The sequence below is a fragment of the Erpetoichthys calabaricus genome, chromosome 7 (genome assembly GCF_900747795.2).
Source record: "Erpetoichthys calabaricus chromosome 7, fErpCal1.3, whole genome shotgun sequence".
Classification (NCBI taxonomy): domain Eukaryota; kingdom Metazoa; phylum Chordata; class Cladistia; order Polypteriformes; family Polypteridae; genus Erpetoichthys; species Erpetoichthys calabaricus.
This window is the reverse complement of record NC_041400.2, coordinates 153524055-153544835: the sequence shown is the minus strand read 5'-3', so window position 1 is coordinate 153544835 and position 20781 is coordinate 153524055. Positions and strand designations below refer to the sequence as shown.

At 38.2% G+C, this 20781-nt stretch overlaps 1 protein-coding gene across 1 annotated transcript; it reads right to left on the bottom strand.

Annotated features, from left to right (window-relative positions):
- Positions 1-1045: 1045 nt before the first annotated feature.
- On the bottom strand, positions 1046-7750 carry LOC114654791 (tubulin alpha-8 chain-like). Its single transcript, XM_028805590.2, has 4 exons — positions 7617-7750; positions 4209-4431; positions 3949-4097; positions 1046-2070 (listed from the first exon to the last, which is right to left on the bottom strand). Exons 1-4 carry the CDS (start codon positions 7617-7619, stop codon positions 1093-1095), a joined length of 1353 nt encoding a protein of 450 aa, XP_028661423.1. The 5' UTR covers positions 7620-7750; the 3' UTR covers positions 1046-1092.
- Positions 7751-20781: the final 13031 nt, after the last annotated feature.

The following is a 20781-nucleotide window of genomic DNA, read 5'->3' as shown; positions in this document are numbered from 1 at the left end:
CTTCCTGGGTCCTCCCTGCGTGGAGTTTGCATGTTCTCCCCGTGTCTGCGTGGGTTTCCTCCGGGCACCCTGGTTTCCTCCCACAGTCCAAAGACATGCAGGTTAGGTGGATTGGCGATTCTAAATTGGCCCTAGTGTGTGCTTGGTGTATGGGTGTGTTTGTGTGTGTCCTGTGGTGGGTTGGCACCCTGCCCAGGATTGTTTCCTGCTTTGTGCCCCGTGTTGGCTGGGATTGGCTCCAGCAGACCCCTGTGACCCTGTGTTCGGATTCAGCGGGTTGGAAAATGGATGGCTGGATGGATTTAACGATAAAATACCCATGCTACACTATGGAGTTTGGTCAAAGCAAGCTTGGCTACTCAAGTCTGGTAATACTCAGTGGATGTTGGAGAGATTTGGAAGTACTGTAAATCTAATTACTTATACATTTTTTTTTTTTTTTTTTTTTTTAAATATATAAATTTAAAAAAAAATCCATGCTCGTTTACAAAAAACGACCACACCACTGATTCACAAGGAGACAGGACCCTTTACAATCCTCAGAGTGACAAAACATTCCTGTGCCATGGACCCAAACATGGCTACCACCCAATGATCTAATCAAGTGGCAATTCAGGACTGAGATATGTCAGCATCACTGACAATTGTTAGTTGAAACTATTCACTCACCAGGTATGATAGAGCCACCATCTGTACAGATTAGGCCATATACAACTATAATAAAAATGATACATTTAACCAACCACCCATCAGCATCAACTCATGTCTTAAGTCATAAGTTTTAAGCATAAAGGACATTGGATAGTAGTGTTGCAGTTCACAACAGGCCTGGAGGTAGAGGTCCCCCAATTTTAACAAATTAGGCTTCACACTAGGGATGATCTGTAATCAGGGCCAATCTTAGATTAACATTCCAGGTCCGGTTTTATTCTAGGTGGGCTAACACTAAACCTATATTGGTAGTTAATCAGCATTGAATTGTATTCAATTAAGACCATACATTTGGTATTATGCAATAATTTATTGTACTACAAATTCAAAAATGCAACTGCTTAGACACAATTGAAATTTAATCTGGTCATCTTCTCAAAACTAATATTCTTCATCTTCCTCTTCATGTGCATCTGCAGAATCAGCTCCAACCTCTTCATAGTCTTTTTCCAAAGCAGCCATATCTTCTCTAGCCTCTGAGAACTCCCCTTCTTCCATGCCTTCTCCCACATACCAGTGAACAAATGCTCGCTTCGCATACATCAGGTCAAACTTGTGGTCCAAGCGACCCCATGCCTCCGCAATGGCAGTTGTATTGCTCAGCATACAGACAGCACGTTGCACTTTTGCCAGATCACCTCCAGGCACCACAGTAGGTGGCTGATAATTAATACCCACCTTAAACCCAGTTGGACACCAGTCAACAAACTGGATGGTACGCCTGGTTTTAATATTAGCGATGGCAGCATTCACATCTTTTGGCACAACATCACCTCGATACAGGAGGCAGCAAGCCATATACTTCCCACGCCTTGGATCACATTTCACCATCTGATTTGAAGGCTCAAAGCAGGCATTGGTAATTTCTGGAACAGATAGTTGCTCATGATAAGCTTTCTCAGCAGAGATTATGGGGGCATAGGTTACCAAAGGAAAGTGAATTCTGGGATAAGGAACAAGGTTGGTTTGAAATTCAGTTAGATCCACATTCAAAGCACCATCAAATCTCAGAGAGGCAGTAATTGAAGACACAATTTGGCCAATAAGTCTATTTAGATTTGTGTACGAAGGCCGCTCAACATCCAGATTTCGATTGCAGATTTCAAAGATGGCTTCATTGTCCACCATAAAGGCACAATCTGAATGTTCCAGGGTAGTATGTGTGGTCAGAATAGAGTTGTAGGGTTCGACCACTGCTGTGGAGATGCGTGGGGCAGGGTAGACTGAAAACTCCAGTTTTGACTTCTTCCCATAATCCACAGATAGTCTTTCCATCAAAAGGGATGTGAACCCTGAACCAGTACCTCCACCAAAGCTATGAAAAACCAAAAAACCCTGCAGACCTGTGCACTGGTCAGCCTAGAAGAAAAGAAACCACATAAAACAATGATTCCCATTCCCCCAAGGCATTACACGTATGCATGAAATTCCTATGCCAACATGGAAACACTTAAATGTGAAAGACTGAAAGAAATGAACAATTAACTCCTTTACTCAAGTATGTCCACTTTAACCCAAGACTGAAAGTACTAACTTAAAAAACATGAGCAACATTCATTCATGGTTAATGTTTTGGTGGTACAGATCTCATTTGCTTAGGTTCTCACTGTGGGCACAATAAGCTAGTCTGTACAAAGCTACAAGTGCCATCATAAATCAGTATTCCTGTACACATGTAAAAAGATGACTTGCCACCTTTAAGATTCCTTACTATAGGTCTGATGAACTAAATAGCTCTAATGAATAATCCATTGGTAACGCATGGTGAACCGGCTTAATGTTTATATTAAAAAAAGCCACATTCACACCACCCTACACAATTTCTGACAAGCTTATTTTGCTTTACCTCTGCAAAGATACAGGTATTGGCACAAAGCACTGTCAAGTCAACAGTCGATTCATAAATTTAATCTAAACAAAACATAATTCAGTCATTGGAGACCAAAGCCTGATCTGACAGGCACTGAAAGCATGACAGAAGAAAGCCCTGGATAGGGTGAAAGACCACTATAGTGTCCACTCATGATCCTGCTAAATATACAAATTACCTATATGGTTCCTGAATGTTTAGAAAGGAATTATCCAAAATTTCTCACAAATTTAGTTTTACATTACTCATACATAAACAATGTCTAATGCACAGCAAATCAGTTTCACTGCAAAAATTTAGTACAGTGGTGCCTTGTACTTTGAACGTTCCAGAGTTTGAATGTTAAATTCAATAAAATACGATTTGAAGTTTGAATGATGCTTCTAGATTCAATCTGTGCACGTAGTGAAAAAAATGCAAAAGATGGCGCTACTGCAGTGGGCATAATCTGTTGTGTAGTCTTATTATGCCAGCTGTTGACATACAAGCATTCTTCTCCCCCCCCCCCCTTCTCTTACTGTAGTCTGGGCCACAAAATATACAGGCAGGACAGGACCATTAACTCAATAGCTATATCTGGAATGAGTGAATGAAGCCAGGTCTCTAATTAGCAGACCACAACTGTCCTTTACAATCATATTTGCTGCAACTTGTAACTTCAACTCGTCCAACTTATTTGAAAGGGATCTTGCATTGGCGAGAAAAATGCTAGGAAGAGATTGTGTGGCTGCCTCCATAACCTCACCAGCCCATTTCCTACCTGTGGTGATGGTAATTCAAAGGGAGCCCTGACGCCTGGCTATGTCCGCCCAAATGTTGAGGAAGCAGAGAAACTCCATTGTAAGTCTGCTCACTGCACAGTCCTATTTTTAAGAAGATCATGTCGGCTATAGACCTTCACGCAGCAAAATATTATAACTAACAGCAACACATACAAACAGGCAAATAAAGAAAGGAAGAGCACCAAGCTGCTGTGTCTGTGTGCCTCCATTAATTTTAGTTATATGGCATTTACACGTTTCTTGTTCACATTTTATTTATGGTATTGTTTTTACTTCAAATTGGGTATTTGCGGTTTATCGAAATGGGTATCATTTAGGGTCTGGGAACTGATTAATACACTTTCCATTATTTCGAATGGGGAACACATTTGAACTTTGAAAAATTCAGAGTTCAAACAGCCTCCAGAAACAAATTAAGTTTGAAGTCCATGTTGAATATTTGTAGTCTCAATCAGGAATGAAAACCAGTCAGCTTTAACAGAAAAGCAGAGCTGGATTTGCTGACAATTGGGACAGCCTGCCAAGCATTGCAAAACAAAAATCAACTGCTTCCAAAAAAGCTATACATAAGAGTTAAATACTTGCCATTTTACGGATTCTGTCCAAAACAGGGTCTATGATCTCCTTTCCAATAGTGTAGTGACCCCGGGCATAGTTATTGGCTGCATCTTCTTTCCCAGTGATCAGCTGCTCTGGGTGAAACAACTGGCGATATGTACCATTCCTGACCTCATCTGCCAACAGATTGGTTCATATAAACTTAGTAAAAAGTACTCAAAAATGCAAACTCACTATCAATTCAAATAAGGTGTGAGGGAGGGGAAGTGCGTTTGCCCCTTTCTTACCTATAACTGTTGGTTCCAAATCAACCAGCACAGCTCTGGGCACATGCTTTCCTGAACCAGTCTCACTGAAAAAGGTCCCAAAGGAAGAGTCGGTAATTGTTGAACTGTTTAGGTCAGAAATGGTTCCATCTGGCATTATGCCATGTTCAAGACAGTACAGCTCCCAGCAAGCATTCCCCATCTGGACACCAGCTTGGCCGACATGGACAGAAATGCACTCCCTCTGAAAATACAACACAAATGGGATATGGACTTCCAGCAGTCTGCTTTAGGTTGGCAGTTCTTGAAGTCTGATGAGAATTGGGGGGGGGGGGGGGGGAAACCACCTATACACCACATACATGCTTCTGTATTCCAAGACAATATGCCCCTGCAAAACTTGTATCTATAGTTTTAAAATGGTTGCTACTTATTACATAAGCATTCAGAAAATCTCAAGGCTGAGCAACAACTGGTCAGTTTTCCCCCTGTACCTACCCTGAATGACTTCCACTGCATTTGAACTCTGATTATAGTTGGTCTTCACCATACATTTTTTCCACAACTTGCAGCGTGTTTCAATTAACTGGAACATCATCAGGAAGCATAGTTGCCAATAATTTGAATTCTCAGATACAAAGTAATGCATAACACAAAATCATCACAACAGTTGTATTCACTGCTGCTTATATAGAGCACAAAATATGGAAAAATGTAGATATACAATCCTGTCTTGTAGTTTAGGTTGGATGGAGCTATTAAGAGGTCTTAACACTATGATGAAACATTAGATACAGCAACGTGGCATATACATACACACACGTGTAAAATATAAAAAAATTCAGCTATTCGCATGGTAAGTGTTTCTTGTCCTTGGTTACTAGTAACACTTTTGTCACAGTTAATAGTTTAGTTATCCAGTTGACTGTACCTGTTTATCCAATTTACACACTCTGACTAGTGATGAGCAGACCCTGCGGAGTTCATTTCACCATCAAACAAACAAAAACACAAATGTTCAGCAACTTCAGCAAAACGCACCAAAGTCAAAGGGGAAAGAGAAAATTAACTACTTTGAGTTGATTAGAGTGGAGCACTGGACTAAGTATTGTGTGGCCTAAATGTGACTCATTGTTCTATACTTGGGGTGCTGCTCCAGTCACTACCCAATTTGGACTACATATTCACATGTTAACATGCTTAATCTATGCAGAACGGCAAAGTATTTTCTGAATGTTCTCATTATAGACACCTAATTTAACTATTTTCATTTGAGAGGTACAACTCACACAACCTCCCCCAGTGCAAAATCAGCTTCAAAACCATTTGGATGGGAACACATACTCTTACATATTGTAAATTACACAAACACACAAAAAGGAGCAGCACCATAAAGTGTGAGATGACACAGTACACATGCATTATAAAGTTCTGTAAATGCAATTTAAAAATCAGCCAGGTAGTACATATTGTGTTGTGACAACCCCATCCAGCATTGACTGCTACAGCTTAGTGAAAACATGCTGACCTGACAAAGTATCATGGGGCTCTTTGACTAAACTGGACACTGAATTTTCAGAGAAAAAGCAAAAATCAAGGTCACCAGAAACAAAGTAAATTCAAAGAGAAAACCACTATTGCAAATTTCACAGAATACCAATACTGGCTCAAGGTATATTTAGATAGTTTCAGACCTACAATCAAATTCTGCAATTCAAAAATAATGGTGCAGTTAACATTTTAAATGATCAGATGTATAGACCAACAAATCAGATTGCTTTGGACTGTGCCTAAATAAGGAACTTTAAGAGCTTGTACTTTAGTTTTTAGACTGGACAGTCAAGATTGAAAAAATAAACTCCAGGATAAATACAGTTCAGTGTGAAAAATGATAAAGTACATAGGCAAATATAAATGAACAGTTAACCCATATTCTTTGTCTAGACAAGCAAAACCTGACATCTACACAGTACAGTTTAACAAATCCTAGGCTTAGAGATGAGCTACTATAAAATAAAAAAAATAAATACCTTAAAGTGGTGTTCTTGAAAGCATGTACTGTACACATACAACACAAACCAGTATTGCATTCACAAAGACTACCCAACACCCTCATTTATAGCAGTGCTTGCTTAACCAGGATTTTGTCATCTTGCCATATATCTGGGCAATTTTGTAAAACTAATAAAGTAGCCAATTACTTTTTGTACTTGGACTATGTTACTTGAACATTTTCTTTCTATGTTTTGCACCCAAAGAGGAACAATTCCCTATTTAAGTACGGTTTTATCGCACAAGTAATCAAGCAGCCGTGTTCAACAGGAACGACTAACTGGTTTTAAAAACCGAAACAAATCTATTTAAAAAAAAAAAAAAATTACGAAAGCGGATACAGGTCATGTCTATCATTTCGATACTTTCTTACAGAAATTAAGGCAGCAGGACAACACTGATTTAGAAGATTTTCGAAACTGAATTACAAACTCGAAGTTGGATCTGATCACAAACCAGGCTTGGTCAATTACTTGTACATACAGCGGCATTCTAGAATTTAATGAGAGCCACTAGCTGAAAGCCTTTCACAAAGCAGATTTTAAAAATTGCATTTGCTTTGTTTTACTGTTACCCTAATGAGTACCAGAACTATAAAGATCACCTGTACTTGATCAACAAGTAGAAGTGCGCACCTACTGTACCTACGCTGAATTACAGTTGCGAGACTGTTATTCATAAAAGCAGACGCACCACTACACGCGGTGAAATCACCAAGAACCTCAACTCTACCGTTCTGCCAGTTCAAGACCGCGCGTTATAAAAGCATCGAGTGTAGACTATACATCTTTAACTCCACCCGTGTACAGTATTGCGCAGCTAGCACCTTTTAACGTCGCGAGTAGTCGATGTCGTGTTCGCATAAGAACCACAAGCTAAATGAACGTAGTCACCGATTAACCTAACGACCTTGACTTGTCGATGGAGGAGTAAGAACCCGAAATATACGATTTGTTGTTAATGACGCAGTTCCACGTCGCTTCGTCTCAAGCCTTCAACTCTGGCCCTGTATACATAAGTTGTATGCGACATGCAAACGGAATAAGCACATGCTGCGTTTGCTTAGGGGTCTGTTCCACATTTGCTTGGTGGTTGTTCATCTTGTGAAGGTTCATGTTCTTGAAAAGTTCTTTTGAAATACAATCTGAAACATATGCAAACAGCACAAACACTGGCCCTGAACCGTCAGCATGCATGGAGAGACGTTTATATATACAAAACTAAGAAAAAATGTTTACGGACGTAAATTAAAACAATGAGTCTACAAAAATATACAACTGGGGTATTTCTACAGAACCGAAATGTGACGACAAATGGCGTCTTCAAAAACCTTCCCCAGCAAACTTAACCATTCTTACTCAAAAAGTACAAACTCACCATGTCGATGAAAATAACGATTAACAAAGCAACAAACTCGACTGTGAAAACACGCACCTCCAAAGGCTGCGGCCTTTATACTACACAACCTCCTCCAACTACAAGTTCTAGCACGCACATCGTGAAACCAGCGGCTCCAATTAAAACGGCTGTGAGGCGGCAAACAGCTCGTGCGTTGATTGGTGGATATGAAATTGATTGGCAAAGATTTGGTGGGCATTCTGCATATGCTGATATACATAGAAATGAGCAGTTAATGAAGAAAATGAAAGTTTAAAAACTATTGACGATGTACTCTAGCAAGCCCGGCCTTTCAGAGAAATAACAGAATCGATGAGTTATCGTTCAATACGCTTTTTTTTTTTTAAAGAAAATAGAGCTGATGCAGAGAAAACAGAAGACAATGCATGTACAAAGCATAACATAAATATACTCATGGTACATGATGATCAAAAAAAAAGTTTACCAAGGTTACGTATTTTAAAACAACTGCATAAATTATTTTCCTTTTAACATGCAAAGGATGGTATTGTTAAAGTGATTGGCAATCTTGAGAGACTTTATAAGATCAACACTGATGTCTGGATCTAGTTAGTTTAGGCCATATAGTTAAAAAAAAGTGGATTCAAAAGTGGCTGATAGTCAGCACTACAATCTTACCTTTTGCATAATGTTGCTCAGAAGCATTTTCTCCTTGAAAGGTAGCTAGCAGAATAACAGTATAAGCATGGAATCAAGTACTGCAGAAATCTTTTCACTTGTAACAAGAGGTGTAGAATTTTTAATTAGCGTAATGGATTAAATTAATTTGAGTTGTTTTTAGGAATAAGTCCATATCATTCAGGACTGGTTGTCTTTAACTAAGAGTGCATCCTCATATTTAATTACTCATTATGAAAAAGACTGGTACATCATCACTTGGCCTATGTTGTGCTCACTATTATATTGCATACAAGGGGTGGTCAAAAAGTTTTGAGTTTAACCCATTAAGAGAAATACCAGTAAAACAAAACAAGTCTCGTTTTTCAAGATAACCACTGAGAACACTAATGTAGCATTCACAAAGCTCTTCTATTTGATTCCGATTCAATGTTTCGTCAGTCTTGTGCAAACACCCCTTGGTAACTGAACTGACCTCTGCATCATTGGCATAGTGTGATGCATGGAAGGGCCAAATATTAAAAATGGGTTTTGTGTGGCAACTCTCCACATCCACACTATCCCAGATAACATATTGGAATATCTTATCTGTTACCTAACAAACAAGCCTAATGGATTAAATGATCATTTGCAATATTTCTTATGTTCTAATGAATTTTACTCCAAATATTACTTTTAAAGTATTAGGAGTGAGTTTAGATCCACGGTTGTACAAGAGATGTACAAAATGTTTTGTCTAAAATGGGCTGAGAATAGGGACATTCCAAGAACATTTCACCTAGCGATGCACTCACAGATTGGATAATGCCCTGGGTATATTTTTGACAATTTTAGATGAGATGTATGTAAAGGATAAACATATTTTTTGAATGTAGTGTTATACACGCGCAAATAGGGGGCAGCCAACACGCTCGACGCAATGTGAAAATACAAAATGGGGGGATTTGACACTGAGTGCTAATGCCTTTCTCCCTTATTAACCAGGAAAACAGAAGACTAAGATAAATACCTTCCGAAGCTCCTCCAAGAATAAGATCGTTGCAAGTCCCACGAATCGCTTATCTTCTGGGTTCCAAACATCCAACTCTCACGGATGACCTCACTTCCGGTCCACTCCTGATGATCTCACTTCCGTCTACTGCTTGTGTCATCATCTCCGTCTCATCCAATCAACGTCACATCTTTCATCCATGTCATTTCCTGCCTTGACTCCATAAAAGCTTCAGTTCAACCCCTACTCATTGTCTCTCAAATGTCTGTATTGTGCTGTATATGTTCGATATCAGTGCCAAAAGAGTTGTCAAGACCAACAGACAGTATACGGGATGGCATCCCAAACCTTTATTTGTGTCTCTTTGCTTTCTTTTCATTACACTAGATACACTATTGTTATTTTCCATGTCTCTTGTTATCTGTTATTGAGAAGGAAAATATTTTTGAAGTGCAAAAGTACCTTAATCTTATATGTAGGACAAATGAGGGAAGATGGGACAATTTTCTCTTCTTTTTAGTTCTCTTTAAACTTTCTCTGGAAATGATGAATGGATAACTGTACTCCAAAAGCTTTCTTTTGCCAAAATTTAGTTGGATTTTTTTTCACTTTCACAGGTAGTGCAATCACTTTGTGTTGAAGGGTGTTACACTTTGAGTAAAATGCAGTTTTTAGGTCCATCACCACTGTTCAAGTTCAAGTTTAGATGGCTCCAATGATCTTTTCCATTACGACTGCATTCCAGACTCCACTGAACATGATGCTAATACCATAATATACAAAAAATATTCATAGTTGCGTATGCTTAATGACAACCATTTGCATTTCTGGTTGTAAGTCTGTGTAAGTGTGAACTATGGTAGACTACTATAAATTTCACAGCTGAATCTGGCCTTGTGCCTAATATTACCAGAATTTGGTCTGGCTCCCCATAACATTAGAAATGAATAAGTTAGGAAAACTGATATTTGAATTAACTCCATACTTTATTAAGAGCACTGACAAAGCTCTTCCAGCATAATATTTCCATCTGAGTATATTTTAATGGGACAAAATACCTTTTTTGTGAAAGGTTTTCAGTTGTGTTATTAAATAATATTGTAAATATTGATGACTTTGAATTCAAGCAAAATGGTCTATGTATGTAATGTATTTCCAATCCACTGAGCAAGAACAATTTTTAAGTACTAACAAAATAAAACAATGTTAATGTTATTTTATGATATTTTCCAGGTAAGGAAGACAGAAGCTTCAAAGTTAGTTAGCTATACTCACTAATCATGGCACAGGAGAGTGTTGATGTGATGCAATTAAGAATTTCAGTGTGCTCCTTACACATGACAGTGATGACCATATCAACCTATCAATGCATTAAACAAGCTGAAGATGTACTGATTAACTGCATGGCCTGAAAGCTTTGTTTGTTTCTCAGCCTTGTTATTGTCTGTGTATAGGTTTTCATAGGGTTTCTCCTAAAATATGTATATTGTATTAACTGGTGGCTCTTAAGTGGCATGAAATAAATTGAATGTGGGTTTTTTATGTGACTTTGCCCTGCACTGGATTGATGTTTCATCCATGGTTGGTTCCTGCTTATGACCAGTGCTAACAGGACAAACATCGTCTACAGTTACCTTGTAATGCAAGAATTTAATCCATAAAATCGATGGATGCATGAATAAAATCCATGTTTGAATTCAAACCATAAAACTAGAGCTTGTTTAAAGATGCAAATCAAAATTATATGCAAGGTTATCTGAAGCAGAAGGGAACACATGTAGCCAGGGATAATGTGCAAGTTTGACGAGGAGACCCATTTATTTTGTGACCTTGCATATACCATTACAAAGCTGAAAGATGTTGGTACGTGTCCTGTCTGATATGCCAGGATAGGGCAATTGCAAAAAAGAAAATCCACTGAAAGAAATAAAAATAAATCAGTCTGTCAAGTGGATAAGATGACACCAGCTGTGATACAGAAAAAATCAAGAAAGCAACACAGAAATGTATCCCTCTAAATATTTGTTCTCAGCCCAAACTGCAGCAGTACCCAGGGTCTCATGGTGAATGAAGCATCCATAGAACATTAAAAGAAAAAGAAATTAAGTGCATAGCACTGGCACACTACACTGAACCACTAGCCCAAGAAGAGGGCAATTAGATTGTTTGAGTGAACCAAGAAAGACACCATTTTTAAAGACAGTACTGTACTGTAAAAGTGCAAGAAATTTTACTTTGCAGTTGTGAAATGGGAAAAGCCACCTCTCATTGGTTTAAAGCCTTGAAAAATCACTACTTTTAGTAAAACAGAAATCAGGGATTGGCACTCAAACTGATGGATACCATGATCACCAGTAATTTCAGACATTTTCCGGGGCTTTCAAAGTTTTAGATTTTTTAGATTTATTTGTATAGGTTTTTTATGGCCTTTTTGTCTTGATGACGTGAATGAGTTTGCCTTGTAGTTTGAGTTTTCCCAGGGTGCTATTGCACATGCTTCAACTGACGACACTATGGTTATGTTAAAACATTCATCTGAACTCGGCTCAAAAATAAAAATAAAAAAAAATCCATGCCACATTTTTTTTCTGAAAGATGTTTGCATAATTTAAAGTGTACATCAAAACATTTGCATGTTTGCGGTGTGGCAGAAGGAAAGGAAGTCAACAACTGTGTCATCAGTTTATCGTCCCCCCCCCCATTTGTTACCTGGACAGAACCTCAAAACACTCCTTTGACACGTGTCTGACAGGAAGTATTAAATAAAATTCCCGACTGTGAGGTTTACAAACTTGGGATGCTTGAGGATTGCATTGCTTGTCTACTTTTTTATTGCTCACTTTTTTCTGATTTATTTTTTTTTTTCATCTAAATTCCTTTAACCGTCACACTAAAATGACCCCATATGAATGAGTATGTGTGTGTACAGTATGATCTGCAGCTGACTTGCATCCCATCCAGGGCTTTCTTCTGCTTTGCTCCCATTTATTGAAGTGTAGGTTTGAGCATCCTACAGCCTTATATTATATAGAGGGTTCTAAAAGTTGATGAAAACAAATACCAGATAATACTGTATATGCTGCAGTACTACTAATTTTGTGTTAAAATTGTTAACAGGTTGATCACTGCTAATGGGTTAAAGAGAGCTATAGAGCTATGAAAGTGTGCTGACCTTGATGGATGTTGCCTGAAGCAAGGGCACCATCAACGCTGCATGGGAAATAACCACACAAAAGAAAGAATGGCATCCACACTGGCAAATAGACAGAAACTTGGCATGATAGTGTGAGAAATCAGGAGTTACTCTGGGCCATTAGACAATCAGGCCAAGGACCCTAGAATGTAAGAACTGATTCTTGACCATTTCCAGAGAGAGAGAGAGATTGGGACCATGAGGGCTGATAGGAGGTTACAAGGCATACTGACTTGTATTGTAGGTGACAGCAGGGTTCTTTCCTTTTGATGAAAGTAACTAATATGCCTCCTCAGAGAAAAACTAGACACTATAAAGTCTGATAGGAAGTTGGAAATCTCCAGGCGATGAGGGTTCACAATTCTGAGAAGAAACAGATAAGGCTGCGCTGTCAAATTACAGAAAGTAGGCAGCTGAGGAGCATACCTTGGACACCTGGTTCTCTTATGAGCTACTAATTTTTCAGGAAAACCACCTTGGCAAGAACCTGTGATGCTGAGCCGATGAGCACAAGCTGAAATTATGAAAATGAGAAATTTAGCCAGCAGAAGTAAAATAATATTATTGTGTGCTAAAATACTACTGGTACTTGAGTGCAGACCTGGGATGTCGTTCTCAGCTCTTTTACTGTATTTCAGTAGGTTTAGCGTCCATCAGTTTTATTGATGAACTTATTTTCATGCAGGGGCCTGGGTTATATCAGATGCAAGGCAGGAACCAGCTCTACAAGTGGTGCCAGTTGTTTGCAGAACAAACTCACTTAGTCTAGGCCAGTTTAAGTTCACAGATCAACATATACTGTGTTTAGACTTTGGAAAGAAAACTGGGGTGATTGTGCCAAATTCGAGGTGAAGCACTTGTGTCAACTACTGCGCCACCGTGCTCTCGAAATTAACCTACTTTTGCTCTTGCCCAATAAACCACGATACGCTTATTGACTACTAGGGGGCGCTAATTTACTTCAGATTTCAAAATGCGCTTCCTTAGCAGGCAAAAGTTAACAGTCACGCAAAACGGTCACACTGCTTTTATTGTAAATGATACACACTTAAACAGTATTAGGTGACTGTGATGTGAGGATGATATGAACACGGACAAGTGAAACGTCCCACGTTAACTCACAAGTCTTTCAGCGGTTTGCAAATCTGACCTTAAAATACTATCTTTTAGCTTTTTGTTTTCAGAAAAATGAACACACGTTAAATAGTAGACATCTGAAGTCCTGTCAAAAGGCTGTTTATATAGTTAGCGGTTGATGTCGCTATCCTGCTTGGCACTTTAGCAAGGGACGGCCGCTATATAAATACAATTAATTATTATTATTTGTTAGGGTTGCCAGACGTCCCTTATATACGGGACATGTCCCATATTTGCTAATTTTGTCTCCTGTCCCATACTGACCTTTCAAGGACACCCAAATGTCCTGTATTTAGTTCATTTTCAAATTTCGTAATAAAAAATATTTTTACTACCTTCTTACGGTACTTAGTTGTAATTTTATAAGTAATTATGTATACCTTCTTTTCTCAGATTCTCTTGATGAAAATAACCCAAATGTAGCGAGGAAACTAATGTTTGCTGCCTGTTTGCAACTTGTTCAGCTGCTATGGTTGGCTGAGGACAGCGACACTCTTACCGTTTTGCTCTCCAGCCGCGCTGCTGTGCAGTTCTGTATCAGCATTGCAACATACAGGGTCAACAAAGTGTGTTGTTACTACTTGCCACGGCCCACTATTTTTCTAACTGCCTGTATTAAATAATATTTCTCTGCTGTCTGTATTAAATAAATATTTTCAAATGATTTCACTTTTACAGAATTTTTTTAGCTTGTATTAAATCATTTTCAAATGATTTTACTTTTGTTTTCCTCATAACACATTAAAATCCTTGCTTTATGTTTATAACTCATGTCTCTACTTTTATATCTGGGGGTGTAGGGGGCATGTATAAATTTATATATATATAGTAATACAGAGAGAGATTTTAAGAGTGTCCCGTATTATTAATTTTAGTATCTTAGCTGCCGACTGGAAGGGGACAATTTATCTAACCGTTTCAAAACAACAACAACAACAACATTTATTTATATAGCACATTTTCATACAAAAAGTAGCTCAAAGTGCTTTACATAATGAAGAAAAGAAGAATAAAAGACAAATAAGAAATTAAAATAAGACAACCTTAGTTAACATAAAAAGGAGTAAGGTCCGATGGCCAGGGTGGACAGAAAAAACAAAAAAAAAAACTCCAGAAGGCTGGAGAAAAAAAATAAAATCTGTAGGGGTTCCAGGCCACGAGACCGCCCAGTCCCCTTTGGGCATTCTACCTAACATAAATGAAATAGTCCTCTTTGTAGTTAGGGTTCTCACGGAGTCACTTGATGCTGATGGTTATACAGACTTCTGGCTTTTAATCCATCCATCATTGTTGGAACATCATGGTGCTTTGGGTAGATGGTGGTGGCACAAGCCACCACCAATAGGACACCGGAAAAGGAAACAGAAGAGAGAGTAGGGGTTAGTACAAATTTTGAATGAATAGTTATTATAATGAATTGGATATACAGAGTGTCAGGATTAAATTACAGTGAAGTTATGAGAAGGCAATGTTAAAGTAATGTGTTTTCAGTAGTTTTTTAAAGTGCTCCACTGTATTAGCCTGGCGAATTCCTACTGGCAGGCTATTCCAGATTTTAGGTGCATAACAGCAGAAGGCCGCCTCATCACTTCTTTTAAGTTTTGCTCCAAGTCTGATTAGTTCGTCATTGATCATGGCGTTAGAGAGCTGCTGCGTATTGCCTGTTGATTAGATATAAAGTTGCAATTTCACTGAACTTGTACGTGAGATTTTTGGAGCGCCCCCTGCTTCTTTACGTTTATGGATAGCCCCCCAAGGTCATTCCTTTATTTGTTCATTCTTTTCCCGTCCTTTCCCTAATTATTGAAATACGGAGCCTTAAATCATTGCTTATCTCTTAGGTATGCTGCCATTGAAATAATCCGCTCAGTCCTGCCTGTAAGAAATAAACACAGTAGACAAATAAGTAAAAAAATACATACATTGCAACACACATTAATATATTTTTCTCTGCTCTATTCCTTTTAGATCTGTTTGTAAGTTTTGTCTTTAGTTTTAGGCTTAGTAGTAGCTTTACGTTTAGTAGCTGGTCTCTTTGACAGCTAGTAGAATTTCATGTTGTCTTGTTTTTTAGTATTCTGAGTTTTGGGTCTATTTTTAGTTATACATCTTGTTTTTCCACTTTTACTTCCCTTATTTGTTAGTTGTTAGCTTCTTTGAATGGTACGTAACTTTGCATGTCATTCTGTTGTTAATTACGTTTTTATTTAATTTTTCCTCTTTTGAGCCTGCCCATTTATTTGGCATGTAATTCATATTTTGTTAATAAATCAAATAATCAATCAGTTATCCTTTTTTTTTTGGGATAAGGTTCAGGTAAGTTTGGCCTCTTTTGGCAATTCACGTGATTGCAGGTTTTTCTAGAAATGTGTCATCAATATCAACAGTATCATGTCTGCTTCTGGCTCTTTCACTTAGATCCACAGAGGAGAGAGCTTTTTCTTGTTATGCTTCTTACCTATGGAATGCCCTGCCTGGAGGTGTCAGAAACTCCCTAACTCTTGACTGCTTTAAGAAACTACTGAAAATACAGTACATTTATGCTATGTAACTTTTAAGATTTTTTAACAAATTTTTTTTTTTTTTTTGCCTTTACTTCTTATGCTGTATGTTTAATTCTGTTTTATTATCCTGCTTTCTTTGTATATTTGACTGTATGCTACATATTGTTTTCATTTTGCCATTTGCTGCTTAGTTTATACCTTTAATTCTACTTTTTTGTTATGTCTCGTAGCTCTTTGGGTTAACAAAAGTACATTATAAACAAAATGTATTATTATTGCTATTAATAGTATGACATGATATGTTAGCCTTAATGCTTTATTGTGAGAGTCCCTTGGACTGTAAGTAATAATGCAGTAACAGCAGCACTGTTAGAAATAATTGTAGTTTTAGCACAAGTACAAATTACAATGAAAGTCTGACTGGTCTAATCAACAGTCAACCTGTTGCCACTCTCCAATGCCATGATAAACAGGAATGTGTATGGTGTATACAATGCTGTCCTCTTTGTCTTATTTTTTGTTGTAAATATAGCTTTCATTCATCAAATACACTACACTGATAAAGTATCACATACTACCAGTGAATCCTTCAGAACATTCACTTTCTTGTTTCTTCACTGTTTCCTGCCATCAATCCATTGTCTGAGCATGCCTATTTTAATTTAGGAATGCAAACAACCTGAGTCTAGTCAGGACCACCCCTGGATAGGATGACTGTATATCCCACTCTGCAGGTATCACTGGCTCAGCTTTAGACTGGTTTTCATCCTATTTAACTGACTGGAGTTTTCAGTTTGTGTGGGCGAGTTCACGTCAGTCAGTGCTTTGCTGTTTTGTGAGGTGCCTCAGGGTTCTGTTTTTGGGCCTACCCTTTTTTCATTATATTGTATGTGCTACCATTAGTTCATATTATTAGTTCTTTTAAGGATATTTCTTATCATTTTAATGTTGATGACTTTCAGCTCTGTTGTTCTTTTACTGGGCAACAACTATACAAGTTTGCTTTTCTTGTTGATTGTCTGATGGAGACTGGCTTTTAACCAACAACTTAAAGCTAAACTCTCATAAAACACAGCTTGTAATTTTTGCCTCTCCTGACCTGTGCACGGCAGTTAGTCAAAAGCTTTCGTCACTTTCTAGCTTCTCTCAGATCTTTCTACACAACATAGGTGTTGTTTTCGAACAGTCCCTGAACTTTGATGCCCATGTGAGGTCCCTTAGTCACTCCTGCTTTTTTCACTTGAGAATTTTATTCAAGTTAAGAGCTGTTGTTTCTAAAGCTGAGATGGAAATGCTTATTCATGCTTTTATCTCATCGGGCATTGATTTTTGTATCTCTCTTTTTATCTGTCTAAGCAAATCTGGTTTAATTCGCCTTCAGACCATTCAAAACACAGTCCCACACTCCCATAAGTGGACTCAATGATTTGAGATATAGGATGAAAACCAGAGAGCCAAAAGAAACACACACATGCAAGGAGGCCATGTAATTTCCACAGAGATAGTGACCATGACCAGGATGTGAACCACAGCCTCCTGGAGCTGTCACCTCTGAGCACGCAGGTATGTGTGTATTTCTGTATATTCAAAATATTGTGTGTATTTTCCAAAAGGTGTTTTGAGTAGCTCCACTACAAACATTCTGTATAAAAATATTGTTTTATCAGTATGCAGGATTCTGATAAGTCTGAGGTTTAACTGCAGATAGTATGATTATATCTAATTCTGTCAGCAAACCAAAACATTTCAGATTTTACATGAGTGGTGTAAAACCTCCCACAGTTGTGTTATTAGATAGATAGATAGATAGATAGATAGATAGATAGATAGATAGATAGATAGATAGATAGATAGATAGATAGATAGATAGATAGATAGATAGATAGATAGATAGATAGATAGATAGATAGATAGATAGATACTTTATTAATCCCAAGGGGAAATTCGCATACTCCAGCAGCAGCATACTGATAAAGAAAATATTAAATTAAAGAGTGATAACAATGCAGGTATACAGACAAACAATAAGTTTGAATAATGTTAACGTTGACCCCCCGGGTGGAATTGAAGAGTCGCGTAGTGTGGGGGAGGAACGATCTCCTCAGTCTGTCAGTGGAGCAGGAAAGTGACAGCAGTCTGTCGCTGAAGTTGCTCCTCTGTCTGGAGATGATACTGTTCAGTGGATGCAGTGGATTCTCCATGATTGACAGGAACCTGCTCAGCACCCGTCGCTCTGCCACAGATGTCAAACTGTCCAGCTCCATGCCTACAATAGAGCTTGCCTTCCTCACCAGTTTGTCCAGGCGTGAGGCGTCCCTCTTCTTTATGCTGCCTCCCCAGCACACCACCGCGTAGAAGAGGGCGCTCGGCACAACTGTCTGAAAGAACATCTGCAGCACCTTATTGCAGATGTTGAGGGACACCAGCCTTCTAAGGAAGTATAGTCATATTAATTAATTAAGTATTAATGCTGTCCATCTCCAAGGATTTAGGTTTAAATCCAGACACAATTAATTTCTGAGTGGAATTTGCACGTTCTCCCTTTTTCTGTGTTGTACTCTCCAGACCGACCCCACACACTCTTTACAGGTGTGTTACAACATAAAACATGAGAACATAAGAAATATGACAAATGAGAGGAGGCCATTCAGTCCATCAAGCTCATTTGAGGAGCTCATTAAATAAAAATAATTTAATCAGTGCCTCTAAATTTGAGCATGAGTGTGCTCTGCTTGAACGGTGTCCTATGCAGTTGTTTTCAATCCTTTTTATTAGTGTAGATGACCTTGTGAAACCTCTCTACTATGTACTGTTCTGATAAGTTAGACATTTGGTTACACAGATTTGTGCACATATTCTGTTAAACAAATGGAATGCAAGGGAAATTTGAAAAAAATGGAAGAGGATTATCATGATGCCAATTAGGGAAAGCACGTAATGGTAATGGATGGAATATTGAAACAGAATGATAACATTAGCATACCTGCAAATTTTAAGATTCAATGTAAACCTCCCACTACTTCAATGGAGGAACTTCAATCCAGGCAATATTGTATGTGCTGCACAGAAAAATATATCTCTGGGTGCACCATCATATTTATTGACACTGCTTAGGATCTGATTATAGCATCCATATGAAGTAACAAAAGAATAAATTTTTTTTCCTATGAATTCTCACGCTGATAGGTCTTAGATAACAATGTAAATGGTTGACGTAATAGTAGGTTACTTGGGTGAGCAGCTATTTGCAGCCTTCCTTTGACGTTTCGTCTTTGCGTAAGACAGTTTTGTTTTTGTAACCTGGTCTAATGTTTTTCTTGATTACACCCAGTTTAGGAAGAAGACCACTTCCCCATCAAAAATGAACTGAGAAAACATCTGTCATTTTGCTTCGGATAGAGGGCTTTACCAATTGTACTGTTTCAGTGTCCTTTCAGTTTTTAGACAGTCTGGTCAGAAACAGCACAACAGAAAACCGGGGAATTCCCTTCCACTGTGTCATCTGGAGGTAAAAGTGCCTCTTGCATCTAAACTGTTGATTTCTGAGAAACTGTTCAGACTTAAGGAAGAGTGTTTATTTACAGGGGAAAATGAAAGTACCAAAAGATATTTCTTAAATATAAAATATGATGTATCCACAAAATGTTTCCCAAATTGCTGTAGTCAATGCTGATGTAATGGAAGGATGACAAACCTGCATCATGTGAAGTGAAGAAGTCAAAGGAATATATATATGGCACTATGCAAAGGTCTTAAGCACATGTGAAAAATCTGTTAAGTGAAGATGTTTTTTAAGAATAATTAAATGAAAAAAAAATCTAAATGTAAAAAAAAATATTAAAGAGCAGTAAACAGTAAAAATATAAAGCTAATTAATATTTGTTATTATCACCGTTTGCCCATTCCTAGGGATCTGCACTGGCAATTGGAAGATTGCCGGTTCGAATCCCGTAAATGCCAATAGGAACTCTGCTCTGTTGGGCCCTTGAGCAAGGCCCTGAACCTGTAATTGCTGAGTGCTTTGAGTAGTGAGAAATGTGCTATTTAAATGCAAAGAATTTATTTTATTTATTTATTTATGTCCACTGTCATGTAGGTTCATAGGTAAATCAGCCGGTTGCTTGTTTCAGGCATTTTGATGAAGTCGCCCTGTTTCTTTTGCAGACTTGCAGACTTGCTGTCTCAACTAGTAATCACATGCACATGCAGCCTCGATGATGCTGAGATCAGGGGCCTGTGGAGGCCATACTATCTCTTGCAGAACTCCTTTTGTCTTCTTTTTGCTGAGAATAGTTCTTTATGACTTTGACTATGTGTTTGGTGTCATTGTCAGACATCTCCCAGATTATACTGTGTGATGGATGAGAATCTGCTTGTCCTTCTCAGTCTTGAGGATTCCATTACTCCTCACAGAACTCCTATTGCAGAAATGCAGCCCAAGACAGGTAGATAACATCTACGTATAATGCTATCCAGCTGTTCTACCAGCAAACTATCTCCAATTTGAGCAAAAACTTTCAAATGTTCACCCATCTGTTCAGAGCATTGTTGTTCAAAACACACGTGCTTGTATTTTTGCACATAGCTGAGTCTCTTGGCCTTGTTTCCACCTGACTTTTTGGCAGCAACTCTTCCATGAAGACAGCAACGAAAACATTTTTTTTTTCTTTTATAGTCCTA